The sequence below is a fragment of the Ptychodera flava genome, chromosome 19, assembly GCF_041260155.1.
Source record: "Ptychodera flava strain L36383 chromosome 19, AS_Pfla_20210202, whole genome shotgun sequence".
Lineage (NCBI taxonomy): Eukaryota > Metazoa > Hemichordata > Enteropneusta > Ptychoderidae > Ptychodera > Ptychodera flava.
Window position 1 is genome coordinate 22115641 of NC_091946.1, and position 12125 is coordinate 22127765.

Here is a 12125-nt window from a genome sequence, read left to right on the forward strand (position 1 = left end):
CAAATTTGGGTACTAGAGAAACAAATTAAGCTAAATTTGCTGATATTTGGTATTCAAAATGGCCACCATCCCTGTGTTAACTCTATGAGAAAAAATAATAATTTTCACAAACACAAGATGGTTTAAAATTTATTAACTCCAAGAGCTTCAAAATGGGCCCACAAAACAGGTAGATCAGAAAAGAATTGTAAAAACTTGACAGTCCAAATATTTGTCTTGAGGTGCACTCTCCTTTAAACTTAATGAAACAACACATATTAAGGATTATGAGAGAAGGTGGGTTGCCAACTGCCATATTTTGGCATCATCAAGACTTCAAATAGAGTATCTGAACAAAGCAATCTGTATGGTGCTAAACAGAAGGCATTGAACTTGACAGTAGGGATCCATACCACTGCAAGTCTCATTTTGTCCAGAAATATTTTTGAATCTCAATATAATGCTATTTAGACAGAATGATGTGTTTTGTTGTGCTACTGAATTTGCACTATACTGATTGGTCAAAAGTTGTCACATGGGCAAATAAACAGCCAACAGTGTGAATTTATTTTTTGTTTTCCTCAGAATATCTTGAAGTTGTTCAAGCATCTCTGGCGACCAGCAAAGCTGGTGCAACTTGCAACAAGAACATCAAGACAGCAGTGACCTCAATGGAAGATAACCTGAAGTCAAAAGAAGGCCAAAAACTACTGGAGACCATCTTTCAGTAAGGTCAAAGTTCAGATCCATGTCAAAGATCAAGAGCAGCCAATCAGATTCAGTGCAACCGATATGCAAGCTGATGCATGCTAAAATAAATATTACAACTACCTAAAAGTGGTGTGAAAATTGTGCCAAATGTACAAACTGATTTTAAATGGCTTCTTGCTGAATTTTACATTTTACAAAGACAACAAACTTGGACTTGAATATATGCCTTTAGTGACATATTAAATTACTTGTGCATGTATTTGCTTCGCTGATAAGTGGTACGTATCGTGGTGACTTCATCTTTATTAATCATGATACATGTAGAACACATAAACATACATAACAGAAAATCCAAAATCTATTTTAATTTTCTGTAAAAATATTTTTTGAAGTGTGGCAACACTAAAAGTAAATGTACCATATTTGTATTCGCCGTCACACATTCTACAAGGTTTTAATATCTCTACATTTCCAAACTTCAGAAAAATTTGCATAAAAGTAAGCTTTTTGTCGAATTTGTGATTTTCTGTTAATTTTTGCCCTCATATTTCAGATTGTGTAACCCGATAGATGTCTCCAAGGAAAATGATGTTCAAAACTTCTATGCTATGACGGCAGGTAACTTTGAAGGAGTCGTACAATACAATAAGGACAATAGAGCCTTTGAGGTAAATTTTCCTCTCACTTTTCCAGCCGCACTGCAAAATAAATAAATATTTTTGTGCTTATGGTATCCCGACTTACCCTACATAAAACCCTTTGACCCTAAGCTGCTTTTTAATATTTTAAAAAATCAGGCAAATATATGAGATCATTTCTAACTTGGCTCATAAAAATAACCAAATTATGACAAAAATTGTAAGCTTGTCCCAACAACGTTTGTGCAAATCTTGCATCAACTGCACTGACATTCTGATGTTTATCAATATCAGGGTGCAGTGGGCACCAACATCACGCTGGACACACTGTGCGACATCATGACAGAGATTTCAATTGGCGATGAACTTCACAGGTATGCCCAGGTCAACACACTCATGATGAAGACGTACGGTCAGTCATGCCTGGATATCAGCTATGATGACATGATTCAAGAAATGAGAGAGACTGCTTGGAACAGCAGTGCAGCTGAAGGAGGTATCTTTTTATTTATATATACTCCAGTAGATGCACAAGCCTTTTCACTTCATTGTTCAATGTTTTCTGCATCCACTGCTCAAAGTAGGGCCTGCTCAAAGTAGGACACATTAGTGTCCATTTACGCCAAGTGTATTTATGAGTATTGTTTACTGTAGAATTTGCCGTGGGTACAGATATTTAAACTCTCAAATTTTCACTATACTTTTCAAGTGTACCACTTGTCAAGGTTAATTTTCAAGCTTGAGCGTGAATTTTTCAGCGTCTTTTTTTATGAAAATCAAAAATTTTATTTTTTCTGCGTATAGTTGACACAGGGATGGCAGGAATTTATACATGTGTTTCAAATATCACTAATTATTAGGTAATTTGTGCACAATTTTGTACAGTTACCTTGATCTCTGTTTCAAAAGGGAATGATTTAAAGTTTCTTTACGGCAAGTTTAAGCAGAACTTTTAGTTCAAAAACTGGCAGTGAAAACTGGAAGATATCAATGAATACCATCATGGCAAAGATCATATGATACTGTAACCCGATCTAAGTATTTTAAATAACAATGGAGTGAACATAAGCATTACTTCCATCAGAAAATCCCCAGATGTCGGCTTAAAAAGCGGATGAGAAACACAAAAATAACGAATTTTCATGTTACTTCCCCCACAGGGAGACAGTGGGTGTATCAAACATGCACAGAATTTGGTTATTATCAGACTTCCGATTCTAAGAGTCAGCCGTTTGGTCCGCATTTTCCACTCAGGTAAAATTTATTCAAAACTTTGGTGCTACGTTGTCTATGTATGTGTGTCTTAACAGTGCTTTTTTGGAAAAAACTGTACAGAGGTTGCTTTTAAATCCTTGCTTTGTTAGTTTTTTAGTCTTTTTTAAATTTTAGTGTGTCATATGAGCTGGTTCTCTAAATGAAGTATTATTGAAAACCGCTTATCTTTTCATTTCTGTCATTGACTATAATTTTATCTTTTGGCATCTGTCATCACTTCCTCTCATACCAATACATTTAAAGGCCATAGCTGTTAGCCTTATACTGATTGTGTTTGGCACAGTCCCTCTATCCATAGAGGGACTGTGTGTTTGGCAATGATGCATGCAAATCATTGCATATAACAAACTGGATCTAATTAACACAGGTATCTATTTACCAGTTGTTTATAAAATTCATTTTTAGCTTCTATTCTTGTTTGAATGTATCAGAATAAATTTACACACACATGTCATGTCTAAAACGCCATTCATTGTAATTGAGTGTTTGTAAATGCTAACACTTTGGCTGGACATTATTCTCCATTTGCACTACTATAACCTACGACCTTTGACCCTGTGTCACACAGATTCTCAATACAACAGTGTGAAGAGATCTACGGCAAGCAGTTCAACCAGACAACCATCACATCGGGGATCAAGAGCACAAACACCAACTACGGAGGACTGGGAATCAGAACAAGTAATGTGGTGTTCCCAAATGGTTCCATAGATCCCTGGCATGCCTTGGGAATACGGAAGGATATCTCGGAGACAGTGACAGCGATATATATTAATGGTATGTAGAGAGATACTTTAGCTAGATTTCACACCAACTTTTGCCCTGGATGAAACCCATCGGACATGCATCAAGTTGTTCAGTGCAAGAACAATGTAACAAACTAATCTACACAAACATGATACAGGTTTACGATGGCAGTATTAAAATTGGTCTATGTTCCTCATAGAAATATTCATATTGTAAATGTGTCATACTTGCATATTACTACAACTCACACGCAAATCATGTCAGTCATGTCTCATTGTACCCTTGCTATTGGGCTTAAGGAAATTTTGTTCTAAAAGAAGATGTATAAATGACAGTTAACTGTAACACAACAGTCACCTATACTCATACTCCCTCTCTACCAACCTCCCTCTCTCTCTCCAGGTACAGCTCACTGTGCCAATATGTATCCCGAGACACCAGAAGATCCACCATCGCTGAAAGAAGCCAGGCAGACAATTGAAACTCTGATAGGCAAATGGATACAGTCAAGAAAGAAATAGTCTTTCTAAGCTCTACAGAGGGAAACCACAAAGACTGACGGGAGCCAGCAACCTACACAAGAGCACAAATTGTTAATTAAAATGAAAAGTAATAACTCTGTAAGCAGACATCAATCAAAATCACATCATGTTACATGAAAATGTATTACTTCGCAGACTATTCATGATCTTCTGATGAAATTTATTGAGAAGTACAAATATTAGTTTGTATAGCATTAGGGGCCGTTGATCATAAAAGCTGACACATGCTAAAAGTAATTCCGTAGTTTAGGGGGAGGGGGATTACCTGTATTGGTTTTGCGCGAGTCAAAATCGCAATTATAAGGATTTTGCCGGAACAAAAAGTAAAACAAAACAATTCAGACTTTACAGTCTGAACATAAAGTTTAATGATCTAATATTCATGTGTACATTTTGCACATGTGCATTGAAGACAGTATGGTATTCTCCATACATAATGAACAACAGTTTTCCTGAAACGTATTTCATATAAAGGTGTTTCGGTATTTGGAAGCATGACACCAAAACTGAAGAATTACTTTTCTTGTTCCTCAGCTTGTATGATTGGCTTATGAGCCACAGAGGCTGCAGTCCATAAGGTCACAATTACTCGACCTCTCCTGGCCTGGAAAAAATTCATCTAATGAAGTTCAAGGTCACATGCACAATTTTCAAGAGTTTGATATCGTTTATTTTTTCAAGTGTCTATGTACAAGGCTTATGAAGTCTTTCAAAACAAATAATTAAAATGCGACATCTCAAAATACTTGTGAGTCACTGAAATTAATTTTAACTAAAGGAAATGAACTTCTGACCAGTAATTAGCCGTACAAGCAGCAAAGAGACCTGAAATTTTATATCTTCACTTTGCAAGACTGAAACCAACTCAATAAGAACTTTCTTTAAAAAAAAAAAAGCCATAGAATAAATTTGAATAATTTTACATGTCTTGTCAAAGTAAGATTTTATAGTCCCTGATTGAGCAAGCTATACAACGACGATGAAAATCGTCTCCTTTGCCGGATTCATCTGTCACTGTCAGGTCAGGTTGGTTTAAATCAGAACAACAAGAAATGTGTATGGTAGGTTCGACCATTTGTGAAAACCGTGTATACTTGATTTTCACCCACTTGCCTTGCTAAGACATAAACATGGTGAATTTTATTAATTGGATCTGATGATGGTGTACACTGCTGCAGCGTGTTTCATACATGTAGCGTTCGGGTTTTCTTTGCTGATTTTGAACAACTTGACCTGAGAATGGTTTACAGACTTGGACCAGAGCATGACCATTGTGGCTTCAGGCATTGGTGGGATATGGAGAAAGTCAACAGAATACTAGTTCATCTGCCTTGATGACGAAAAAACCTGCAAAAGCATCAAAATAATCCTAAAATCTTGGGTCTTGACCTCATGTGCCGCTGTGTACTCATTCATAAAACCATGGTTGCACGTTGAAAGCACATGAAATCACCCAAGCACGGTCTGTCCTTGCCCTTTGTAAAGGGATACTGGGACAACTGCAATGACTCGCCTTTTTTCATAACTTATGTACACTTTGTGTACACTTTGTGTACACTTAGTGTACGTACTTGCACAGGGAAGTATGAGCTTCACCAGTGGCAGGTTATTGACCAAATCAGCCATTTTTGTAGTTCAGTCAAATTTGCACAAACAGCTCTGTGCTGCCCTCATGCATATCACAAGCTATCACTTGAGCTGCTACTGCTGGAGTCTGTTGACATCATTTCCACATCGTCTTCATTGTCTTTCGGATGACTCAGGTCCATGTTTGTGATGCTCTCACTGTTGTGAGTGACCGACGATGAGTGCTCCGTGGATGGCTGCCATGACAGCAGGCCAGATGCTCCTGCCATCAGCCCTGTTGTTGAATTATAAGTAAAAGAGGGTGATTATCAAGCAGACTAATCAGTTGAACCCTACAATCTTAGGGTAAAATATTAGTTTAGCTGCCTTGCACATTCTCATGATCATTCATAGTCAAAACCTTTGATTTTTGGGTGCATGGCTTGTATAGAGATGCATGTCGTAGTGATCTCCCGGGTATCTTAATTCTTGATAGCTGAAACAGTTTTTGTCTTGTATGGCAAACTACATTACCTTGAAATGCATTGTGGGTAAATAGTTTACTTCTCACCACAGCAAGAGTTTCAGACCGTAATTTCAGAAATACTTTAAACACAAATGTAATCACTGTTGTGGCAAAAATTTCTGTTCGTTCATGAAACTAGCCAAACTCATTCAGTTTTTCATCTGTTTAGGCATTTCAGGCATTAAATTCCTGCAAAACCTAAAACTTTTACTCCTGTAATCTTATGAGTTTTACCTATTGAAATCTGCCATATTGAAAACATGGTTGACCACCTGAGACATTTTTCACTCACTTAGGTGGCAAATCATATTTAACCCTTTCACCCCCAGTTCCCTGTATACAGGTCCAACTTTACCATAGAAAACAATGGATTTGGGACAAACCATAGTGGTGAAAGGGTTAAGGTACTGATACTTCTGTTACTGATTTTGACTGACTTGATCTGAAGGTGGTAGAACATTCCTTACTAGAACAGACTTGTGTTGGAGTACATGAATGATGAAGATGTGTACACGATGTGACAGTATTACCTGCGACACCCTCTGTCGTCCCATTTTGATGTCCGTTGACAGCAGGCAGGTTACTCATCTTACCAAGCAATCCCATCCTCATGTCAATGTCAGTCGGATACGGCCTTCTGGGGTCACCTGAATGACAAAGTTTTGATACAATACACTGTGTAATGACATTGGATATGACGACTTCAATTCTGTCAGTATTGTTGCGAAAACGCCAGTTTCTGTCGGAGCCTTTGACATGGCTTCTGCTGGCGGAGACGCACCAAGCAAAGAACACCAAGTACATGTGACTTGAGGTCACATAATAGCGCCCTCTTTGTTGCATCCATAACTGCAAATGCAATACACTGTGTAATGACATTGGATATGACTATGCTTGTACATGCCCATAAAGTAAGTTTTTATGTTAGCCACAAAGACAAATTATTCTTTTATCCTTCTGGAAGATGGTATTTTCAAATCATTCATTTCTTAGACTGTAAGGCAATTTGACCTGTTTACCCCCAATTTCCTGTGAATGGATCCACATTCACGATTTGACAGCCATGGCCATGGGTTTCAGCCAAACCATGCTGATGAAACAGTAACAACAGTTTCTAATTGGTAGGAGTGCTGTAAAATTCTTACTAACTGAATTGTTTTTGCAACATGAAACAGGCAGACTGCAACAAAATTCATTGGCTGAAGGTTTGAAGCTTACCTGGTGCCCAAGTTAATGGTGCAGTTACCGAGTGTGTTGCACTGATGTGGTGGGCGTATTTGATGAGATCATCAGCAGGGATGCAATTCTGATTGGCTTGCTCTATCGTTTTCAGTTTCTCCTTGGCTTGGTAGATTGCAGTGGCCTTGAAACAAAATAGAATGATTACCGGTATCACCAGGATTCTATCATTGAGCTGGTGAAATGGATTACATTAAATGACTGAGTGTAGTAAATTTGTAGTGAATTGTCTGTATAGTTAAACTGCTTTGTCAAACTTAATACTCCTTTCTGTCAATCCGCTTAAGGAGGTACGCTACCATTCCAAGAAATGTTGGGACATTCTTGAAGTTGACTTTTCTGAAATAATCTTTATGTGTACATTGCAAAGATATGAAAAAAATATGGGGTACCCATGCAAAATTTTGAAAAAACACATGCCAAAATTGACAGAAAACCACTAAATCTCCCCGTTTTGCGAAATTTGCACTTACCAGCAGAATCTTTATTTTATTGCAAACGATTAACAGATCCCAGTGTGCATACCACATTTTTGCATTGCCAGGACAGCTGAATTAGGACAATCAACTAAAATTTGTGATGTCTTGTCTTAAAAATTAAATATTAGACCCTAAATTTATCATTTAACTGTAAAAGTAGTCTTTTTTAAAAATATAAACTTCATGTAAATGCTCAAAATAATTTTCAAAACGTTAAAAAGTACAGCAATATCTATCAAACAGACAGTGTTCTTTGATTTAGAAGCAAAAAATGTTGGGGTCACCACGCAAATTTTCTTACTAAACAGCAAAAAGTGACGAAAAAAGGTGAATTTTGTTAGACCTGAGATTTGACCCTCTAGCTTACTGATATCATGTCAGAGCTACAATTGTTAATTATTCTCTACTGATCTTTCAAAATAAAAATAACTGTCGATTTTTCAGTGCAAAAATATAATTTCGGTTGTTTTGATTCATAAAAACTTCTGAAAGAAATATTATAAGGTCACTAGCATGATTTTTTGCCATTTTGTCCTGTTATTCACGCTCACCAGGTTAGGTAGTCTAAAAGGAACATGTACATCTTCTGGACAAAAGAGTGCGCTCTCCTATATAGAATGGTAGCGTACTACCTTAAGAGCAAATTATGAAAAATACCAATTTGACCAGAGAGGGCGCACTTTGGGATATCATATCTGCATATTGCCAATGCAATTAAAATACCATGACCATAACAGACTGTGGCACTTTTCATTGACGACAACAGAATTGAAAGCCCAGGGTTGTGATGAATGCTATAATTTTTTTTCCACCCAGCAGTGGTAAGAAGGCAAATCTCTGCTCTTCAATGATGGTCTCCCTTCATTTAAAGAATCACTTGATTCATTGCCATACAGAAACGATGCCACAAGAATACTGTCCACATCAGAAACATCTTAAGAACTTGTTGCAGAAACTAAAAAAATTCTGCTGACTGCCCCTGTGTAACCATAGACTCTTGAGAAAAATGTTTTTCTCTATGGTCTATAGTCTAACGCTGACTGAAGCATAAAAGTGACTTTTTCTATAATGTTGTTTTTTTTTACCAGTATGTGTTCAGCTTCTTTAAGTTGCTTCTGTAACTGTTTAATATCATGATCTCTCCTGTCAACCTCTTCTTGAAGCTGTTCCATCTCCTTCTGCCTCTCTCCTTGTGCTTCAGCTTGCTTCAATGTGGCTTTGATTTCTTCATCTTTCTTGACTAAAGCATCAATGAGCTATAAGGGAATGAGACAGTGAGAAAAACATACAAGGCAGCTCCCTATTTTTTTCTCAAGACTTGTTATGTAAGTAAGCATCTGGAAAATTCCAAACTTAATTTTCCATCTTTCTTTGATGCAAGAAAATTGTACACACACACACACACACACACACACACACACACACACATATATATATATATATATATATATATATATATATATATATATATATATATATTTAATACATATTTATACTTGTATGCAGTTGACACAAAGATTATTTAAGAATTTCCTAAACTGACTCAAATTATTTGTGAGTTGGGGTTCACTGCTTCCTTCCTAAAAATCTTTCGTCCCACATCATTTTTGCCGTCTGTGTCAATAACAAAAAAAATGATGGTGATGATAAAAAATAAAGAGTCATTCACCAAAGTCTACGAACTGAAGTTGATAACTAGTACTGTAGTGTTTATGCTGAGATAGGGAACATAAAATACTTTTGAAATGCTGGTAACATTTCTGCTGTTCCCTTTGAAGCAAAAAGTACACGGCCGCAAGAATACTGGTAATTATCAATAGATACATGAATGATAAATAATTACATACGATAAATAGATTAAAGCCACTATAGCTGTAACTCTTAAAATTTGTGGACCTGAAAAAAGCTTTCTTTTTTCTCTGGTTTTCTTTAAATTCTACAAATTTAAAGGATATAGTCTTTTACCATTGAAAAATAGGACAAGCAAATTTAAATCTTAACCGTTATTTTGATTTCCTGCCATTTTTAACATTGGTAACATTACAAAGAAAACATAGCATATGGTGTCCCAGTGGACAACATTCAGCACTATGCATTATATTTTGGACTACTCTGTTGTTTCTGTGAAGATTCCAATGCATATATGCACTGCGTACTGTGTTTTTGCTTTATTTGCATGAGGGCGCCATTTTATGTTTGGGCAAACATTTGTTATTTATCTTGCTCAAAATTGCACATGTAGTCCCAGCGGACAGTTTATTCTTCCTGTATAAACACCCCTCAATGAGTACATTCCAATGAACTTGTTTTAGTTTGGAAGTAAAATCACAACAATAATGCAAAAAAGATACAGCTATCGGGCCTTTAATATATGAACAAATAAACAGGCAATACTCAAGTAGTGGGATGACCACAAACTGATAACATCACACCTGCTGGAGATAGATACAACACAGACGCCCCGTGATGCGTGATCACAGCACTTACAGCATTTTGTTGCTGTACCACTTCTTGAATGTTGAATAAAATAAAATCTTCATGGAAAACACGCTGTTTTTTATTTTTATATCAATTTATCTTACCTGTGGTTCCTCTGGATTGGTTGTTCTCTGGGTTCTCATTGACCCTGTTGTATCTGTCAATTCCCTGGGAAAGAAATGACACTTTTCTCATTTTAATATGGAATTAATTACTACGTGACAACACACCTACCAACTCACCCAACAAAACCAAACTATAGAGGAATAACAGTATTTGTGAACCTTGTGGACAGTATGATTGTGAACAAGAATTCTTCTAAAGTACAGGGTCTATTACTTATTGTTCGAATAATTAAAAAAATAAAGAACCAGATAAACAATATTGTATCACATGTCTGTATACGGAAAAAAAAGAGACACACTCCAAATTTGGATGTGTGAATGAATAGTCTTGTCAAACAGAAAATAATGTAAGGGAGAACCATTTAACTTCTGGAGGGATGGAGGAGTTTCCGAGAAAGAAATTCTTTGGCAGGTGAAGTAGTGAACTTTGATCCTGTAGTAGAGAATTTTTTTCCACCAGACAGAAGAAAAAAATTGTTGCCAATGTGATGAAATTAGCAAACTGGAAAATCTTATTTTCTCATATTATATATTCTCTGGAGGCGCACCACCCACTGTGATTTTCAATATTTGCAAGCAAGTCTTAGGTTTTTGGCAGCGTTAATGATACAGGTGTAGTTTAAAGTCATTACACATGATTTTTGCTTGCAATGACAGACCCTGGAAAACATACTTCTGGGTTTATTTGCAATAAGCATTGACAAAATCAGTATTTAAGTAAAGGTGGACTACTTGAATTGCTCTGTTGCTAGTGAAAATGTAAAAACACATGACAGGATTAAATAAAATATTTGCAAAGCAGCATGTTGTTCTATTTAACAAACAAGTTTTCCTGACAATAAAAATACAACAAAATCAAGGAAATACAAACACTTCCTGAGAATTGTTACATGTAATAATGAGTTTACAGTGCCAACTTTTAAAAAAAAAGCTATACAAGGAAGTACTGAGTTTGACAACTGTCCATCACTATAAACTGACCTAGGCAGTGGTTCAGACCTTTAATTATTAAACATGACGGTGTCTCATCTTCAGTTACCAAGAAAACTGTTTCATTGCCTCCGCATACGGAAAAAATAATTTGATGCTGGACTGCTAATGAAAAAAAGATTTGCTGTCATAGTGACGGAAAACAGTTGCAGCAAATCCTATTTACTCCACCCCCCCCCCCCCCGAAATCAAATTGTTCTCCCTAAACGTACAACTGCAATATGGCCTGTGGCAGTACTGTGGCTCGAGATTTTCCCAAGGATTTTGGATTGGTTGGCAGAATCAGGTTTTGCCGTGCGACCCACACGAGCCTAGGTAAATCCTCGACCTACTTTGTCAACGTTTCAAGAACCTGTGCTTCGTCACTCGTTGTGAATTGCAGTCGGTCCAATGTCGCTCGAGAGTTATTCAGCTCTGGGACTATTCGCCCCATAGACGAGTATACAGAAGCGAGGGGTATTTCTCGCTTCTGTATACTCGTCTATGGGGCGAATAGTCCCAGAGCTGAATAACTCTCGAGCGACTGTGGTCGGTCTCGTCGTCTGAGGCTATTACTGTACACAATCGCACGATCGATCACATCGTCATCATGCACGCTACACAGTGAGGTCAGAAATAGAAAACATTGCGCTATCACTGAACACACAGTCCGTAGGGTGCTACGACACCTTTCGTACTACACATCTAGGGCCTACAAATCAAGTCTCACCTTGTCAGGGCTTCAGCCTCTTCGACCAGAGACAGGAGTTTTGCCTTTGTGTTGACGTACGTCGCCATTTCACTTCATCCTGACCTTTCGCCTACCAATCATACTACGTGTAACATCTGTA

The 12125-nt window shown here is 37.1% G+C and overlaps 2 protein-coding genes across 2 annotated transcripts in view; one reads left to right on the top strand and one right to left on the bottom strand.

Moving 5' to 3' along the window:
- Positions 1–4637, top strand: part of LOC139118909 (putative serine protease K12H4.7) — a 10286-nt gene extending 5649 nt beyond the window's left edge. The window contains exons 5-10 of the mRNA XM_070682477.1: positions 565–706; positions 1244–1358; positions 1623–1824; positions 2489–2582; positions 3172–3380; positions 3753–4637. Of these exons, the coding sequence (XP_070538578.1) occupies positions 565–706; positions 1244–1358; positions 1623–1824; positions 2489–2582; positions 3172–3380; positions 3753–3871 (881 nt within the window). The 3' untranslated portion in view covers positions 3872–4637. The remainder of the gene's footprint in view (positions 1–564; positions 707–1243; positions 1359–1622; positions 1825–2488; positions 2583–3171; positions 3381–3752) is intronic.
- LOC139118913 (mediator of RNA polymerase II transcription subunit 4-like) lies at positions 4036–12121 on the bottom strand. The gene is made up of 6 exons (XM_070682481.1): positions 12005–12121; positions 10285–10348; positions 8788–8958; positions 7203–7347; positions 6515–6631; positions 4036–5753 (listed from the first exon to the last, which is right to left on the bottom strand). Exons 1-6 carry the CDS (start codon positions 12070–12072, stop codon positions 5572–5574), a joined length of 747 nt encoding a protein of 248 aa, XP_070538582.1. The 5' UTR covers positions 12073–12121; the 3' UTR covers positions 4036–5571.
- Positions 12122–12125: the final 4 nt, after the last annotated feature.